We start from the raw sequence: 20000 nt of genomic DNA, 5'->3' as shown, positions 1-20000 counted from the left end.
GGATGTGGTTTGTTTGAAGAATACAGATGGTCCACTTAGTGAGCGCGGTTTATAAGAACAGAGGGCAGCGGGCCGGGGGGGGAATCACTCTGAGCAGGACATTTCAAGGCCAAAAACCAACGCAGGATTAAAGAGACATTTACAAATATTTACACGTTTATATTCCACTTTTTTTTTCATTTGTAGAAAGTGATTTTGATGTAAAATCCTCAGATTACACTTTTTTTAAAAAGATTTTTGGGAGATAAATGAATATCTAACAGAAACACTGGATGAGAAAAATGTTTTTTTCATAACACAAGGACTTCCTGTTTGTACGACGGGGCGCTGGTGGCCTGGCGGTTAGGTCGCGCCCCATGTACAGAGGTTCAAATCCGACCTTTGGCGCCTTACCTGCATGTCATTCTGTCTCTCTGTCTCTCTCTCTCTCTCTCTCTCTCTCTCTCTCTCCCTCTCCCTCTCTATCTCTCTCCCTTTCTCTCTCTCTCTCTCCCTCTCTCTCTTTCTCCCTTTCGCTCTCTCTCTTTCTCCCTTTCTCTCTCTCTCTCTCCCTCTCTCTCTCCCTTTCGCTCTCTCTCTTTCTCTCTCTTGTTTTCCGACTCTATCCACTGTCCTGAGAAACTTTTCCTGAAAACTAGCATGATTTTTAAAGTAGCATTCCCTCAGTGCTCCATCTGCACCTCCTCCCCTCTGTGCTCCCTCTAAAGCCACGCCCCCTCACTTACATGTATGAGCGCCGTCTCTCCAGAAGTGGACCTCAGTTCATCTCTGTCATTGTGTAGAAACTACGTCGTCTCATGTCTCATTCAGCGGTCAGTAAACTCTCAGTATAAACTCCTAAAGTCATCGGTGACGAGCTCTGAGTGTGAGCTAGAGCACGCAAGAGGTAGAGAGCGAGCAGGGAGACAGGGAGGCGTCTGATTGGTTCATCAGATTGGTGAATCTGGAGGAAATGACCGACCCTGACTTTAATCGTATCTGTGGTGGATGTGCTGCTCAGTGTTGAAGGACTCTGGGTAGTCGAGGGTTAAACATGATGAGCTGCCGTGTGATATTGATTAATCCAACAGGTAATGTGTAATCGATCAACCTCCGTCCTCTCCATCAGTCGGAGGATGGAGCAGATCAGATTTATGATCCAATCTGAAAATCAGCCTTTTTCTATAAATCAGTGTAAACCTCCTCTTCCTGTTTGGGACGGATTAGTCCCCGCCGTATAAATGACAGATTGTCCCCGCAACGCAGGAAGATCATGTTCAGGCGGGTCACAAAACATGCTACGACGACGAGGAGAACAAGATGTTTCAATTATCTTAATGACTCTCTGCACTGACTGACGGGATCGCAGCGAGCTCCTCCGTTTGTTCTCCTCCTGAGAGTCACATCGAGGGAGAGACAAACTGAGATGACTTTGTGCTCAGTCGGAGGTGTGTGGGTGAGACAAAGAAACCCGCAGAGACACGTTGGAAACAACCTGAGAGGAGAAGATGATGAAGAAATAACGGTTTGGTTTCTGACAGACGGAGACGAGATCATGAAGAATCAGACAGAACACAGAGGGAGGGGAGGAGTCTGGACGAGGGCTTCATCACAGTTCACTTCAACACAAGAACAGATAGAAACTGAGAGTCTTGTGTCCGGCCTCCACTTTCTGATTTATCTGGATAAATCTGGATTTCTCTCCAAACAGAAGAGCAGCAGAACAAACAAAATGTCCGACATGTTTGTGTTCAGTGAGGTCCGAGCAGAGTCAGTGACAGCTCAGAGAGAAGTGGGCGTGTCCATGTGTTAAATCCAGTTTAAAATCGTTTTCATCGACCCTCCAGAGGTGGACTTTGTGTTATCACTCAGTCACAGCCTCAGATAATGAAACATGAGAGATCAGATCTGAGACTCTTTTCTCTCCTCCTTTGTTATCCTCTGATTATTATTATCCTCTCTTTCATTATCTCCTCCTCTCTCCTCCTCTCTTTCATTATCTCCTCCTCTCTCCTCCTCTTTCATTATCTCCTCCTCTTTCATTATCTCCTCCTCTCTCCTCCTCTCTTTCATTATCTCCTCCTCTCTCCTCCTCTTTCATTATCTCCTCCTCTCTCCTCCTCTCTTTCATTATCTCCTCCTCTCTCCTCCTCCTCTCTTTCATTATCTCCTCCTCTCTCCTCCTCTCTTTCATTATCTCCTCCTCTCTCCTCCTCTTTCATTATCTCCTCCTCTCTCCTCCTCTTTCATTATCTCCTCCTCTCTCCTCCTCTCTTTCATTATCTCCTCCTCTTTCATTATCTCCTCCTCTCTCCTCCTCTCTTTCATTATCTCCTCCTCTCTCCTCCTCTCTTTCATTATCTCCTCCTCTCTCCTCCTCTTTCATTATCTCCTCCTCTCTCCTCCTCTTTCATTATCTCCTCCTCTCTCCTCCTCTCTTTCATTATCTCCTCCTCTCTCCTCCTCTTTCATTATCTCCTCCTCTCTCCTCCTCTCTTTCATTATCTCCTCCTCTCTCCTCCTCTCTTTCATTATCTCCTCCTCTCTCCTCCTCATATCCTCTCCTCCCCCTTACTCTCCCTTTCCACCTTCCAACTCCTTCTCCTTTTCTGCACAACTTTTCTCACCCGACTCCGTCCCCCCTCTACTCCTCCTCCGCACTTTCTGGCTCTTATCCTCCTTCTCCTGTTGACAAATCTCTTCTGAAAATGTTTTATTCATCTTTTATTGAGTCCATTTTGACTTGATGATCTGCTGGTTTGGTAACCTCAGATCAGTTAACAAAAACAGGCTGGGAAATATTGTTAAACTTTGCCGATAGATAGTTGGAGTTGACTTGAATGATCTCGGCCATGTTTTTCAAATAAGAGCCACTCGAAAGGCAAAGGCCATGTTGGAAGACCCTCAGCACCCCCTGCATGCAGAGTTTAGACTTCTGCCGACAGGGCGGAGCTTCACTTATGTAAGGAGGTCGAAATCAAATAGATACCTGAGGTCGTTTGTTCCATCAGCTGTTGGGTTTTTAAATAAGCTGTAGACACTTTTACTACGGACTGTTTGTCTCTAAACTCACTCACGTCCATCGTGGTGAGATCCACTGTAGTTATGTTTTATATGTATTTATGTCATGTGTTGTTTTTTATGGATGTATTGACCTCTGTTGCAAACCAAATTACCCCTCTCCCTCTTCATCCTCCTCCTCTTCCTCTTATCTTTACTACTCCTCTTCCTCCTCCTCTTCCTCCTCCTCCTCCTCTTCCTCCTCCTCCTCCTCTTCCTCCTGCTCTTCCTCCTCCTCCTCTTCCTCCTCCTCTTCCTCTTCCTCCTGCTCTTCCTCCTCCTCCTCCTCCTCTTCCTCCTGCTCCTCCTCCTCTTCCTCCTCCTCCTCTTCCTCCTCTTCCTCTTCCTCCTCCTCTTCCTCCTCCTCCTCTTCCTCCTCCTCTTCCTCCTCCTCTTCCTCTTATCTTTACTACTCCTCCTCCTCTTCCTCCTCCTCTTCCTCCTCCTCCTCTTCCTCCTCCTCTTCCTCTTATCTTTACTACTCCTCTTCCTCCTCCTCTTCCTCCTCCTCCTCCTCTTCCTCCTCCTCTTCCTCTTCCTCCTGCTCTTCCTCCTCCTCCTCCTCCTCTTCCTCCTGCTCCTCCTCCTCTTCCTCCTCCTCCTCTTCCTCCTCTTCCTCTTCCTCCTCCTCTTCCTCTTATCTTTACTACTCCTCCTCCTCTTCCTCTTCCTCCTCCTCTTCTTCCTCTTCCTCCTCCTCCTCTTCCTCCTCTTCCTCCTCCTCCTCCTCCTCTTCTTCCTCTTCCTCCTCCTCCTCCTCCTCTTCCTCCTCTTCCTCCTCCTCCTCCTCCTCTTCCTCCTCTTCCTCCTCCTCCTCCCCTTCCTCTTCCTCCTCTTCCTCCTCCTCTTCCTCCTCCAGTGTTTAAATCTTGCACCTCCTCTCCTCTTTTCAGTATTTAAAGAATTTATTCCTAATTCTAAAATCTGTCTGATCTTCTTTAGTTTTCCGTTTGTTGAACAAAACTGTTGCGTGCGTGCGTGCGGGCGTGCGTGCGTGCGTGCGTGCGGGCGCGTGTGTTTTATTCCCTTTAATCATTCATTTGCTGCTCTGAGCAAAAGCAGCCCTGATGTCAATTATCATTCAGTGAGAGGAGGCCGAGACTAACTGGTGGGTCTAATGAGCACACACACACACACACACACACACACACACACACACACACACACACACACACACACACACACACACACACACACACACACACACACACACACACACACACACACACACACACACACACACACACACCTGGAGGTCAGAGAGACGGTCTGGAGGAGTTGATGATTTCACTCTGTGAGACTGTTTGTTGGTAGAAAATGATAACGGAGTTGTGTTCAGACTCTCTCACAGAATCAGAGTTAGAAACCTCCTCATAGATTAAATTATCTCTACGTCTTATAGCCGTCTGAAAAAGTTTGAATCTAAAGGAGGAGTCGGTGGAAATGTCCCTCCTCCTGGGTTAAGTACTGCTTGTACCTACACTTCAAGCTACCGCACGCTCGCACAAGCTAACCGCCGGTGTTTTCCGTCTGCCTGTCCAACAGGAAGCAGAATTTTTCTCTTCTTTTCCCGCTCTGTCCGAACTTTTCACCGATTTAAATCTTGTTCAATCACTGAATAGTATCCTCTCCTAAACTCACCTGCTGCGCTGTCATTGGCTGGAGGAAACACACCAGCTCCGCCCTGAAACGTCCCGAGTCAACCAGAACAAAGCAGAACAGTAAAATCCAGTCAGAGGACAGAGGGGACGATGGAGCAGCTTCACTTTAGGAGAAGTCTGTGTTTTACTTTTTCGAAAAAGAGCTGTCAGAAAATCACACAGCATGTTTTTAAGAGTGTGTGTGTGTGTGTGTGTGTGTGTGTGTGTGTGTGCTGTCAACACAAACAAGGCATCATTAAGCTAATGCTAATCTGCGTAATTGATTGCAGGTTTTGCTCTGTGACCTGGCAGGTTAATACACGGCTAACCGCTAGGCTAAATGCTAATCCCTGATGATTTATAGCTGCAGCAGACAGAGAGGGTGACCTCAGAGGGATAAAGCCTCAACACACACACACACACACACACACACACACACACACACACACACACACACACACACACACACACACACACACTCACACTCACACTCACACTCACACTCACACTCACTCTCTCTCTCTCTCTCTGTTTCTGGGGCGGCAGGAGCTCAGTCTGTTGGGACTTGTGTTGTGAAACAGAGGATCGCTGGTTCAAGTCCCAGTGCGGACCATGGCCTTGAAATGAGCCTGGTACCTGCAGCGGTGCCGGTTCGCTTCCTGAACAGCTGAGTTGCCCTTGAGCTAAGGCGCTCTCTCTCGTGTGCAGCCCCTCACTCTGACACTTTGTGCAAGTGTAAAAGATTACATTTCCTAACCAGGATCAATAAAGTATTTCTTCTTCTTCTTCCTCACAGCTGACGGCCAACATGACCTGCTGACATCACAAGACCCCGCCCCTCCTCCTCCTCCTCCTCCCCTCGACTCTCACCTTAAAAAATGGCTCAGACCGATTGGCTGTCGCCATGGCGGTCGTCGCTTCTGCTGCTCATCCTCACTTCATGTTTCCTGTCAGAGGCCGCCTCGACCACGCCCTTCCCCAAAGACCTGGAGCCAATCAGCGTGGTCAGCTCAGAGCGTGAGTACACCCTCTCTGATTGGTCCATGATAATAATAATAATTAATAATATTAAATAATAATAATAATTAATAATGATAATAATAATTAATTATATAATAATAATAATTTATAATAAATAATAATTATAATTAATAATAATAAATAATAATAATAATTAATAATGATAATAATAATTGATTTTATAATAATAATAATTAATAATTATTATTATTAATAATAATAATTTATAATAAATAATAATAATTAATAATTATAATTAATAATAATAATAATAATAATAATAATTTATACTTTATTGATCCCGTGAGGGGAAATTCTTTTTTTTTTTTTTTTTTTTTTTTAAATAAATAATAAACATTAATAACCAGATTTCTGCCTTCAAATGTCGTCATTGTGACAAACAGTTTCTTAAGAGAGGATGCACAACTTTGGCTCCAATGACGTCATCAGTGCAATATGTCAGCTCCCGTTGTGGGAGCTTCACTTCTGCACAACAGGAGGTGTAGACATGTGGTCCATTTTTATATACAGTCAGTGTTAGTGAGTGTAATTCACACATATTCACTGTGTGTGTGTGTGTCTCTCTCTCTCTCTCTCTGCAGAGTCGTATCAGTTTCCAGGATTTCAAGGTCTGCTCCAGGACAACGACACACTGCGTCTGGGCCTGGACTTCCAGAGACTGCTCCGCATCAACCACATGTTGTACATCGCCGCCAGGTCAGGTTTCTGTGTTTGTTGTTGATGGGTTACATTTGAGCTCGTTTATTAGAGTTGCCTTCAGCGTGTTTAGAGGCGTTCAGGGATTTTAAAATGTAGGAGAAGCAGATTTTGAGTCCAAGTGTTGCAGAAGAAGACGGACAGATACAGATTTTTGAAATCCAAGTGTCATGTGTTTGATGCTGGATTTCGACATGAAGATGTATTTAAACATTTCCTCCAGTTGAACCTGAATCTCTAAAAACGAGAGTCTGACTTTGTGATTTTCACTCCTCAGGGATCACGTGTTTGCAGTGAACATGACGACGGCTTCAGAGAAGTTCGTACCACAGCTGGTGAGTTACAGAAAAAAGAAATCCTCTGCAATCAGTTGTTAACACAGGTAACAGCTGGCGTTTGTTTCAGTGCAATCTGAGCAGCATTAAGTGCACTATTCTGAGCTATTCTCTAGCTATCGTCCCTTTAACTTATGATCCAGTTTGACAGCATGATGCCGACAAATGCCTCCCATGGCCTGATTTTGGCGGCCATGTTTTTTCACTGAATTTGCAAGTTACATCTCTTTAAAAAAAAAACGCGGCACAGTTACCACCAACTCTCCAAATTGTTCATTTAAAAACAGCTCGGCTCTGCAGCACAGTCAGGGGAGCGTTGAACCCTTTGTGTGTGTGTTGGGTTAATCAGACAGTTAATCAGCGTCTTATTGAATCATTTGCTCAGAGTCAGCGGGCGCAAAAGCTGCGCAGTCCTTTATGAATCAGATCCACAGTTCACAAGTTGACAATAGATAAAACACACAGAGATGTTTTGTCCAGGGTTTACAAAAACAAGAAGAAGAACTTGTGTCACATAACCTTTAATTCAACATATCATCATCATCATGTCTCCAGTCATTCCTGATCATGTGTCCCAGATATTACACCGAGCTCTCCGTCAGAGAAACAGGTCGTCTTTTGTCTTTTCGACTTTAGTTGACTTAATGTCATTCTCGACACCATAAGTAGAGAAGTCCCCTGTGAGCAGGCACTTACATGTCATGAGCGTACATCAGATGGTTACCAAGTCTTTCTCCGACCACACCTCCAGTCTCGCAAACTTTCAGCCCTTCAGAGCGACCTCAGGTGAAGGTGCACCAAGGAAGAATCCAGACAACCTGTAGTTTATCTGCTGTGGATTTAATACTGGATGAAATGTTGGATAATGCAAACAATGATGCCCCTCATTAAGCCCAGGGAGGTCAGGGTTAAAAACTACACCTGAGCCAAAAAACCCTGCCTTGCTGCCCCCTAGTGTTCGCTCAGAGTACTGCACCTTTACACTCACTCAGAGGTTAGCTCACACTCTGTCATCATTCGATGTACTTTAGATGTTGAATTAACATCACAGAGCCTCCTCTGGTTTCATCTGAAGTCACAATATTTTTCTTTTGAAGCGTTGAGAAAAAGAGTATCGAACCTGACGGCTGACGGCGACTCAGCAACACGTCCTTTTCACTTTTTTGAAAAGAGCGTCTGTAGCCGTGATATCAGAGCGGCAGAACAAACCTGCAGTAGCTTGTAAAGGACACGCTTCCTTTGATGTGAACAACCTCCTCCTCATCAAAGCCAGAGGGTTACGGGGGGGAGGGGGGGGAGGCTCCTGGCTGTAATGGGCCTTCCTGGTGCATTGTGGGAAGGAACTGTAGAAGCTCTTTGATGAGTGCTGTTACCTTCATTATCTGTGCAGCATGATGAAGGACCACACCCCGACCTGCTCGACCTGCTCCACCCCTCGCCTCTCTTCCTCAGTTTGTGTAATTCTTCACATGAGCTCATGTTCTTCAGTTGAACATTCAAACAGAGAGTGTTTCTCTCAGGTGGAAATCAGGATTATTCTGAATGGAAACATTTCCATGCTCACTTCATAAAGTAGGGATGATAAAATAAGACAAGACAAGATAAGATAAGATCATTCTTTATTTATCCCACAACGGGGACATTTACAGTGTTACAGCAGCAAAGAGCAAAGATTGTAAACAAAAAGTGAACACAGTACACAATTTAAATAAAAAAATAAAAAATGTACAAAAAATAGATAGATACCACAATATAGATTTATTTTATTTTTTTAAATAGATCAGCTGAGAGCTGCAGACATGCACATAAAGTGTAACATGTTATTGCACAAAGTGGTTTGATAAACATAATAAAACATTAATATAACATTATTATAACATTAATAAAACATTAATATAACATTATTATAACATTAATATAACATTATTATAACATTATTATAACATTAATATAACATTAATAAAACATTAATATAACATTATTATAACATTATTATAACATTATTATAACATTAATAAAACATTAATATAACATTATTATAACATTAATATAACATTATTATAACATAATTATAACATCAATATAACATTATTATAACATTATTATAACATTAATATAACATTATTATAACATTAATATAACATTATTATAACATTAATAAAACATTAATATAACATTAATATAACATTATTATAACATTATTATAACATTAATATAACATTATTATAACATTAATATAACATTATTATAACATTATTATAACATTATTATAACATTAATAAAACATTAATATAACATTATTATAACATTATTATAACATTAATAAAACATTAATATAACATTAATATAACATTATTATAACATTATTATAACATTAATATAACATTATTATAACATTAATAAAACATTAATATAACATTATTATAATATTAATATAACATTATTATAACATTATTATAACATTAATATAACATTAATATAACATTATTATAACATTATTATAACATTATTATAACATTAATATAACATTATTATAACATTATTAGAACACTATTATAACATTATTATATCATTAATATAACATTATTAGAACATTATTAGAACACTATTATAACATTATTATATCATTAATATAACATTATTAGAACATTATTATTGCACAAGGTCAGAGTGATTTGTCCGGTTGTGTGTGTGTGTTTGGAGGATTTCCATCTTGGTTTGCATTGTAAATTGCCTTTAGGTTGATTAACCTGGATTGTGTGAGATCTTATTGACCAGCTGACACACAGCGGTACGATGTGCAGGTCCACCCACCAAAAACTGAGTATTTGTCTTCTGTGCAGAGATATTTTTTATTGTTAGTTTTACTGAAATGTTCCTCAAACCTCGCCTGCATGTAACTGTGACTCACAGTCCTCCTCACCTGAACGCTCGTGTTCATATGTCATCAGAAGCTCTTTACGTCTTCTCTCAAGCTGTGAGAAAATTACACCTTTCAGGTCCGAGCTTCATGCCGGATTAAAGTCTTTTGTTCTGCCTTCCTTTTGTTTCAGAAGCTGACGTGGAAATCCAAAGACGTCAGCAAGTGCACGGTCAGAGGGAAGAACAGCGTGAGTCTCCTTCTTCTTCTTCTGCTCGTTTTTTTTTTTACTGTGTTTGTGAAACGTGCGGACGAGCTCAGACACATTTTGCTGCAGCTGTTGGACGGTGAAATCTTTCATCTCTGACTTGATCAATGAGAGGCGCTGATGTTTTCCTGTAAAGTTCACTGACATGGAAGATTAAATAAGATTCACAAAGCGTCAGACTCTTCTGAAGACGTCACATTCGGTCTGCTTTATGTTTCTGTGCTTCAGGACGAGTGCTACAACTACGTCAAAGTCCTGGTGCCTCGAAACGATGAGACGCTGTTCGCCTGCGGGACGAACGCCTTCAACCCCACCTGCAGAAACTACAAGGTAACACACACACCTGTCCTGAGGAGGGCGGGACTTTGAGATAGTTTTATTTTTTTATTGTGTCATACATACATCCACATGACACCATAAATTCAAAAAGCGCTCCCGGATGAGAGTGCTCTAGGTAAAACAAAAAGAAGTCAAACTAATCAAACAGAATATCCTGTCTTCTTTTCCAAGTTTTTGAAACAAAATGAGCAAAGTTTAAACTCATCAAACTTAAACAGCCGTTCCAGTTTCTGCACATCTTTACGCCCCAATATTTCAGATTTTACTTCATGAAACAATAATTCTCTTAAATCATCAGATTTTGTACGATGCAAAAAGAAAATGGGACTCCGTTTCAACTTCGTTTTCAACTCACACATTTCACAAAGTCTGTTTTCTACTGGAATGTTTTTGAATCGACCGACTTCAACGGCCAGAGGGAGAATACCAGATCTTAACTGTGCGACCGAGGATCTTTGGCTTCTAGATAAACGGTTGGTGCTGTCCTGATTCACAGAGGGGGTTTGGGTCTACAGAAGAACCATTAAGAGAACTTCTGGTTTTTAAACCATTCTGACTCTTTAATTAAGACTTCCTCTCCCACTTGATGACTATTGATCTCTGACTTCCTGTCGGTGGTTGTGGGAGGTGGCTTAATGCAGAAGTGAGCGTCCTGTGAGGCTCGACCTCGCCATTAGTCGAGCTAATCAGAGCAGACTGTCATGGATTAGAGATCATTACACAGAAGAAGAAGAATCTCCATCCTTGTGTTTCCTCGCTCTGCTTCCTGCTCCGGTTTTGTTTCTGTGTTGTGTGTTTGAAAAAGGAGTGACTCCACACATCGTGTTTGCTAACCTGCTCATCGGGCACGCGTCGCTGGGTTAATGAGCAGAGAGCGAGGGTACAGAGGACCCCCCCCTCCTCCTCCACCCTTCTTGTTCTGTTTCCCCTGCTGCTAATTGAAAGTGGCAGCAGCTTTAGAGGCCTCGTCACAGCCGAACAAAAAAACCTTCACAAAGCCACAATTTCAGGTGTCAATCCAAACGCGTGTTCCTTTTTAAAAATTCTTTCACCCCGCTGAGCGGCGCGCGGCTGATTGACAGGTGCTGACCCCTTTTTGTAGAAGCTTCCTGCTCTGTGAAAGCCCCGGCAGCAGGAAGACAAGAAGAAGAAGAAGAAGAGCTGGAGCTATAAACAGTTAGAAACACAGAGATACCCGCTCTGGATTTTTTTGTTTGATGGTAAAAAATAAAATCTGTATGATCAGTGAGATCTCTTGATGACGGAGCTGTGTGAGAGGACGACACACACGCTGAGTTTCCAGTTTTTAGTTTTGATATAAAATATGTGATCCTGAAATATATTATAAATACTTTAAAGATCTTCTACTTCCTGTACGCTTCAGATCTAAAATAAAGCGTATACCTGCTGCTTTCAGTTATGTGTTTTTATAAGCTACATAATGCTCTGAATAACTGCAGAGCTACAGCGGAAATAAAATGTCTTAAACATTCAGAAACTAACTTATAAAGAGCTGCTGACACACACACACACACACACACACACACAGACACAGAAGGAACCTGGAAACAAAACATTTAATTTAATTTTATCATTTCATGGCTTCTCCTCATCGTGTCCTTGATAAAGTGCATTAAGTAGAGATAGCATGACTGATGTAGAAGGAGGAAAAGGAACGGAAGAGAAAAACGAGCAACGTTTCCTCAACAGAGCGAGGGCGAGCGAGACAGAGAAAGAATTAAAAATGGAGAGTGCAGCCTGCAGAGAGAGAGAGCGGGGGTCAGAGAGAACAGCGCTCGCAGCTATAAACAGACTCTGCTCCCTGAGGGTTAAAGAGGCAGGCAGGTATATTTATGAACCATTACAGGAGGCTAAACGCTCCCTCTGCCTCAGGCCTGAGTTAGCCTATTCAGCTAATGTAGCTACTGTACTCAGGCTGACAGAGCAGTATCATCCAGCATACAGGACGATAAATTAACTCTTTCAAGACATACAGCATTACCAAAGTTGTTAGAAAGTTGTTTTTTTTTCAAATTTCTTCACTTTTTAAAAAGAAACTTGGTGACATTTTTATTTAGGCGTATGATCGGTGTCCCAGTTTGTGAGGTCGCATCATGGCCTTACAGCGATATGAAGCATGAGAGAGCGCGGCTCAGGGCGATCTCCACACACATCCCCACTCCCCTGCTGGCTCAGCTAGAAACCGTCTCATCTGTGTAACTTCTTTGGTACTACACTTGATGGGGGAACAAAGGGGGATCATCTAGTCCCCTTATTACGCCTTGCCAACTTTCAGATTCAAGGCGAGACACAGGCAAGTTTATTTATGTCGCACATTTCAACAAGGCAATTCAAAGTGCTTCACACAAGACATCAAAAAGCATCATGACAGAGGAAAGAAAAGAAACATTAAAATAGAACATTTAAAAATCACTGAAATTATTAAATCTGAAAATATGTTCAAATAAAAATAATTCAAATGAAGTTTGAAAGAAAGGCAGCTGTAAACAGGTGAGTCTTCAGAGAGTTTCAGCAGACCTGCAGTTTTCTGGGAGTTTGTTCAAGGCGAGACACGGGCGTAAATATCACATCTTGAAACGGCAGTCTGATCAGGTCTTGTGTTAGCATACACATGTTCAGAGGGCCCTTTGCCACGCCCCTTTCCGTGTGTTTGCTGGGGTAGAGGTAGCCACCATGAGATTCACCACCTAAGACGTGTGATGATGTTGTTTACAAAGTTGTCCTGATTGTTGTTGGAGACCAATGTGTGGTCAATACTGTTTTTGTATCTACAATGTGACACTCTGACTGTCTCAACGGGTTAGTGTTGTTTGTCCTCGGCATGACTCAGATGAGACGTGAACCCAACATAACCTCGTGATTTAACAAACAACAACAAACAGACACAAAACAACTGTGTGTCTATATTATGCTCTCAGGTGTGAGTCAGACTGACAGCAGGGGAGCAGGTCACTCTGTGTACTGATAACACCATCACCTGAGATCTGTCACTGTATTATCAGCTCAGGTACAGTAACATGCAGCGACTCCCTGCTGAACGCTGACAGACATCAGCTGATCCGCAGCTTTATGACCCTCTCTGCTGGCATGCTGGATAATATAAGAACATTATTATGTCACTGACAGTATAACTGAGAAAGCAGTAATGTAAGGAGAAAAGAAAGAAGTTAAACCTGAATATTTATTTACACAGCACCATTGTGGCAAGAAATGTCCAGGTCCCCCTGCAGTCTAAGCCTATAACAAGCTGGTCCAAGCCTGAGCCACCCCTTATTACAAGATTTATCAAAAAGGAATTATCTAAGCCTATAGCAGCATAACCAGGAGCCAGCCCAAGCCTGAGCCAGCCGTATCTATAAGCTAATCAAAAGGAAAGATCTAAGCCTATAGCAGCATAACTAGGAGCTGGTCCATACCTGCACCAGTCCTAACTATAAGATTTATCAAAAGTAGAAGCCTACTCTTGAAGTTTTCTGCCTCCCGGACCCTGACTGAAGGCTCTACCTCCCATAGTACATTTAGAGACTGTACCACGAGCAGGCCTGATAACTGAAGGCTCTACCTCCCATAGTACATTTAGAGACAGTAAGGACCACGAGCAGGCCTGATAACTGAAGGCTCTACCTCCCATAGTACATTTAGAGACTGTAGGTACCACGAGCAGGCCTGATAACTGAAGGCTCTACCTCCCATAGTACATTTAGAGACAGTAAGGACCACGAGCAGGCCTGATAACTGAAGGCTCTACCTCCCATAGTACATTTAGAGACCGTAAGGACCACGAGCAGGCCTGATAACTGAAGGCTCTACCTCCCATAGTACATTTAGAGACTGTACCACGAGTAGGTCTGATAACTGAAGGATCTACCTCCCATAGTACATTTAGAGACCGTAGGTACCACGAGCAGGCCTGATAACTGAAGGCTCTACCTCCAATAGTACATTTAGAGACCGTAGGTACCACGAGCAGGCCTGATAACTGAAGACTCTACCTCCCATAGTACATTTAGAGACCGTAGGTACCACGAGCAGGTCTGATAACTGAAGACTCTACCTCCCATAGTACATTTAGAGACCGTAGGTACCACGAGCAGGTCTGATAACTGAAGGCTCTACCTCCAATAGTACATTTAGAGACCGTAGGTACCACGAGCAGGCCTGATAACTGAAGACTCTACCTCCCATAGTACATTTAGAGACCGTAGGTACCACGAGCAGGCCTGATAACTGAAGGCTCTACCTCCCATAGTACATTTAGAGACTGTACCACGAGTAGGTCTGATAACTGAAGGATCTACCTCCCATAGTACATTTAGAGACCGTAGGTACCACGAGCAGGCCTGATAACTGAAGACTCTACCTCCCATAGTACATTTAGAGACCGTAGGTACCACGAGCAGGTCTGATAACTGAAGGCTCTACCTCCAATAGTACATTTAGAGACCGTAGGTACCACGAGCAGGCCTGATAACTGAAGACTCTACCTCCCATAGTACATTTAGAGACCGTAGGTACCACGAGCAGGCCTGATAACTGAATGCTCTACCTCCCATAGTACATTTAGAGACCGTAGGTACCACGAGCAGGCCTGATAACTGAATGCTCTACCTCCCATAGTACATTTAGAGACCGTAGGTACCACAAGCAGGCCTGATAACTGAAGGCTCTACCTCCCATAGTACATTTAGAGACCGTAGGACCACGAGCAGGCCTGATAACTGAAGGCTCTACCTCCCATAGTACATTTAGAGACCGTAGGTACCACGAGCAGGCCTGATAACTGAAGGCTCTACCTCCCATAGTACATTTAGAGACCGTAGGTACCACGAGCAGGCCTGATAACTGAAGACTCTACCTCCCATAGTACATTTAGAGACCGTAGGTACCACGAGCAGCCCTGATAACTGAATGCTCTACCTCCCATAGTACATTTAGAGACCGTAGGTACCACAAGCAGGCCTGATAACTGAAGGCTCTACCTCCCATAGTACATTTAGAGACCGTAGGTACCACGAGCAGGCCTGATAACTGAAGGCTCTACCTCCCATAGTACATTTAGAGACCGTAGGTACCACGAGCAGGCCTGATAACTGAAGGCTCTACCTCCCATAGTACATTTAGAGACTGTAGGTACCACGAGCAGGCCTGATAACTGAAGGCTCTACCTCCCATAGTACATTTAGAGACCGTAGGTACCACGAGCAGGCCTGATAACTGAAGGCTCTACCTCCCATAGTACATTTAGAGACCGTAGGTACCACGAGCAGGCCTGATAACTGAAGGCTCTACCTCCCATAGTACATTTAGAGACTGTAGGTACCACGAGCAGGCCTGATAACTGAAGGCTCTACCTCCCATAGTACATTTAGAGACTGTTGGTACCACGAGCAGGCCTGATAACTGAAGGCTCTACCTCCCATAGTACATTCTGAGACTGGACTGTAAAAACGAATGATATAGATTTTCTTTCCCTTTTCCTCTCAGATGACCAGCTTGGACCAGGTCGGAGAAGAGGTGGTCGGTCAGGCTCGCTGTCCCTTTGAGTCGGGTCAGTCCAACGTCGGACTGTTCGCTGGTGAGTCAAATATGACAAAATCAACTAAAACAGTGATATCACCACTGATTTGTTAAATTTAGACAACTCTTTATATTAATTATAAGTCACATTCTAAGAACTCTTCTGTACACGCACAGTAATTGTGCTTGACATGTGAGGCTTCATTACTGATTCAAGCCTCCAGCCCCCCGTGACCCCCAGTGGGTAAAAAGTGGTATAGATAATGGATGGATGGATGGATGAAAAGTAAAACCTTAAATTCAGTGTCCCAGAGGATTGTCCGATCTCTGTGTGAGTTTCATCTAATTGTCTCTCAGGAGGGGATTTCTACTCGGCCACCATGACGGACTTTCTGGCCAGCGATGCCGTCATCTACAGAAGCCTGGGAGAGGGCCGGCCCGTCCTCAGGACCGTCAAGTACGACTCCAAGTGGCTCAGAGGTGGGTCACGGTAATTCATCTAAAAATATCTAACCAAGGGCAAACTTAAACAGTTTTCAAACCAGACATCGGAGCAGGTGGCTCGGTTATTATTGTGTGATTGAAAGATTAGACTGGAGCCAAGAAGAAGTCAGTATTAACTCATCCATTCATACACAAGTATCTTGCCCAAGGACACATCGGACATGTGGCTGCAGGGGCTGCTTAGAGACGACCGACTGTAGGCTGACTGACCACTGAGCCACATAACTATGATCAGTTATTAATAGTTTTAGTAATAGTTTTTTAGTCATAGGTGTTGTTTTTGTAGTTCTGTTGGTTGGTTCATTAACCAGGGAAATGAAATGACTCTTGATCAAGTTGCTGCTGAATTTGATTGGTTTGCTTCTGTCTGACTCGGCCAATGATCTGTGGCAGGTGGTGATTGTCAAGTTAATAACACAGCGAGGCATTAAAGTATCAAACTGCACACACAGATTCAGTTCCTCTCCTCCATGATGTGTGAGCCTGCAGGAAGAACATCTCTCATTTCTAACACACTGACTCGTTTACTGTCTGATAAAGAAACTCTGCAGACACAGATCACAGTCAAGACTGAGATCAGCAGTCTTTTTAAAACCTCCCAGAGTTCCTTCTGTGGGATTTGAGACGCTGAAAGTCAGCGAATGTAAAATAAAGCTGAGTATTCAGGTGGGGAAAAAAACAGAGATATTATCACCTGGTGAGTGTTGAACATCAAAGAGCGAAGAGAGGTGAAGAGTTACAGTGAGAGACGCTATGAGCAGTTTTACCCTGAAAGTAGATCGATAATAACAACACAACCTCTCTCTCTCTCTCTCTCTCTCTCTCTCTCTCTCTCTCTCTCTCTCTTTCTGCAGAGCCTCACTTCCTGCACGCCATCGACTACGGTAACTACGTCTACTTCTTCCTCAGTGAGATCGCCGTGGAGTACACTGCCTTGGGCAAGGTAAGTGTGTGTGTGTGTATTTCTGTGTGTGTGTTCAAAGATGTCCTCAAAAAAAGTACATTTAAACTTTTTTCATGAAGTGCCCACAACCCTGACACATTTATTCATCATTATAAACTTAAACTGAACTTTATATTTAATTCTTATTCTTGAAAGTCCAGTCAGTGAGATGTGTAGAGAGTGAGATGATAAAGGTATCTTACTATCTGATCATTAAGGAAACATGTTGAAGTGCTGGCTTCTCTGACAACAATGCAGCAGCCAGTATGTCCTCCTTCTAACTTTAGATTCTGATCCTGAATGCTCTAGATTTGTTTGGACCAGAGAAGGTAGGCGCTTTTAAGACACGCCCCCACACGGCCGTTTTGGACGCCCCTCGGTTTGCCAGATATGAGAGCAGTTATCAGGTCAACAGGTGTTGCAGTGATGGAAGCGGGCAAGAGAAGTGGTTCAGATAGAAGTGATTGTACCCGACCTAAAAAGCCTCTGCATGTTTCTAATAAGCTCCACGAGCAGAAACGTGCTCAAACTAGGATCAATATTGGAGATGCTTTTGAAAAATGGAGAGAGGTTAGAACACAGAAAGGTTTACAGACCCATGCAGAGCTGGATAAACACTGAAGCTTCAGAGTCCACCACATGGTGACCTGTGTGAGCATCGACTCTAGAGAGGAGGGGGGGGGGGGGGGAGACAGCTCTCTATGATATTTAGAATTTGGACTGCAGTACCCATTTTAAACACTAGGGGTCAGAGTTACATACTGCTCCTTTAACGGTTTAATATGTGAGGGACAGTACTTGTGCTAGGGCAGGACATCAGGGAGAGAGAGCGGGAGATGACAGGTGGGGGGAGGAGCTAAGGATCAGAGTCAAACCTCTGGCCCGTAGCATCGAGGACTACATCCTCTTTAATTGGGAAACAAACGCTAACCTCGAGGCTATACTCCCTCTCTCTCCAGGTGGTGTTCTCTCGGGTCGCCCGGGTTTGCAAGAACGATAACGGAGGATCACCAAGAGTTCTGGAGAGATACTGGACGTCTTTCCTCAAAGTAACTTCACACTCAACACAACTCAAATCTGAATCCAGTTTAAAAACAACACACCTCGTCATTGGCCGACTCTGATTGGTTATTGTTTTCGTTTCAGGCTCGTCTGAACTGTTCGGTTCCCGGGGACTCGTTTTTCTACTTCGACGTTCTCCAGTCCCTCACCAACGTGCTGCAGATCAACCAGAGGCCGGCTGTGGTCGGGGTCTTCACCACGCAGGCCAACAGGTAAACACCTCACTGTGTGGACGGTTTGCCTTCAGAGCTCCAGCGTTTGTTAAACCTGTTTATAAATATCACTCGTTCAGTTATGATTCCCGTGGTTCAGACAAATGTTCACTATTACAAGATTCAACCACAACAGCAGCCACAATCTACATATCTGTCAGACCACCGACAATCAACCACAGAGGTCTTTCTGATTCATTTTTCCAAACGTCTGACTGTTCTCTTCAGGTCATAATATTCCAACAAAATTGGTCCTGCTGCATCTGCGAATTCATTCAAATTTACCACCGCTGTTCCCAATTTCCTGCTGTAGTTTCTATAATTATTCAATTTTATGAATGCATTTTTTTTGCTACATCCAAAATGGCGACCTAACGCCGACCTTATGATCGACTGTTCCCAGCCTAAAAAAAGCCAAAGAGGGCCTGAGTTGAATAAAGGTGTGTGTGCTTGTTCTGATGTATCTCTATCTGGCCAATTGCATGCGACGGTAATTAAAGTTTCTTGTAGCCAATGAAATCCTGAACATGTGGATATGCTGCGTCAATCTATGTGTGACGAACGCCTGCCTCATTTCAACAGTAGAATGGACTTTAAAAACACTGTAGGGGGAGTTTCAACAAATCTGAAACCTTTCAAAAAATACCTTTTTGTGATATTTTCTTTGTGATCCAAACAGTTCGATTTCCTCGGCTTGCCTGGAAAGGCGTTTAAGACACTGAGTGTGATGGCAGTTTTTATTATTCATGTTCAGGACGAGACAAGCAAAGAAATAAATCGTCCCGCTTTGTCCACAGGGGGCGCCAACATCTTCACAGACCAAAGTTCCTCACAGGAGCTTTAAGACATTTTGAGCGTGAGGACTTTTAGAAATGTTTCAAGTTCTAGTAAAGTGAAGGAAGATGTAATAAAGATGGTAAGGGGGGGGGGATAAGACCCAACAATTACAGTGAGACCATAATTCAGGAACCAAAAACATGTTTTACTGTGCAGAAAGTTCAGAAAGTGATAACACTGACGGTGAGACAGGATGCCTCTAAAAGACGGAGGACATAAATCTGTCAGAAGGACTGATGATGCTGATTATAGCTCGCCATAATGAGAGTGTGGTGAGGGGGGACGGGATGGAGCAGGGGGAGCCATCCATCAGAGCCGGGCGCTTCTCAAATGAGAGACTTTGTAGATATTTGAATTCGATGCCAGGTCGAGTGAGGAGACAGATTTAAAAAGCTTTCCTCTAATGCAGTCTGGATTGTGTGTGTGTGTGTGTGTGTGTGTGTGTGTGTGTGTGTGTGTGTGTGTGTGTGTGTGTGTGTGTGTGTGTGTGTGTGTGTGTGTGTGTGTGTGTGTGTGTGTGTGTGTGTGTGTGTGTGTGTGTGTGTGTGTGTGTGTGTGTGTGTGTGTGTCTGTGTGTGTGTGTGTGTGTGTGTGTGTGTGTGTGTGTCTGTGTGTGTGTCTGTGTGTGTGTGTGTGTCTGTGTGTGTGTGTGTGTGTGTGTCTGTGTGTGTGTGTGTGTGTGTGTG

The 20000-nt window shown here is 43.4% G+C and overlaps 1 protein-coding gene across 3 annotated transcripts in view; it reads left to right on the top strand.

Moving 5' to 3' along the window:
* Positions 1-20000, top strand: part of LOC132991057 (semaphorin-6D-like) — a 130207-nt gene that overhangs the window by 78980 nt on the left and 31227 nt on the right. For all 3 annotated transcript variants that reach the window (XM_061059637.1, XM_061059636.1, XM_061059634.1), the window contains 10 exons: positions 5476-5696; positions 6302-6416; positions 6694-6751; positions 9805-9861; positions 10108-10209; positions 15724-15814; positions 16114-16236; positions 17115-17203; positions 18163-18252; positions 18350-18477. In XM_061059637.1, coding sequence (XP_060915620.1) covers positions 5558-5696; positions 6302-6416; positions 6694-6751; positions 9805-9861; positions 10108-10209; positions 15724-15814; positions 16114-16236; positions 17115-17203; positions 18163-18252; positions 18350-18477 — 992 coding nt within the window. In that variant the 5' untranslated portion in view covers positions 5476-5557. The remainder of the gene's footprint in view (positions 1-5475; positions 5697-6301; positions 6417-6693; positions 6752-9804; positions 9862-10107; positions 10210-15723; positions 15815-16113; positions 16237-17114; positions 17204-18162; positions 18253-18349; positions 18478-20000) is intronic.

Source organism: Labrus mixtus, chromosome 16, assembly GCF_963584025.1.
Source record: "Labrus mixtus chromosome 16, fLabMix1.1, whole genome shotgun sequence".
Taxonomy (NCBI): domain Eukaryota; kingdom Metazoa; phylum Chordata; class Actinopteri; order Labriformes; family Labridae; genus Labrus; species Labrus mixtus.
The sequence above is the reverse complement of the archived record's forward strand: the minus strand, read 5'-3'. Positions and strand labels throughout refer to the sequence as shown.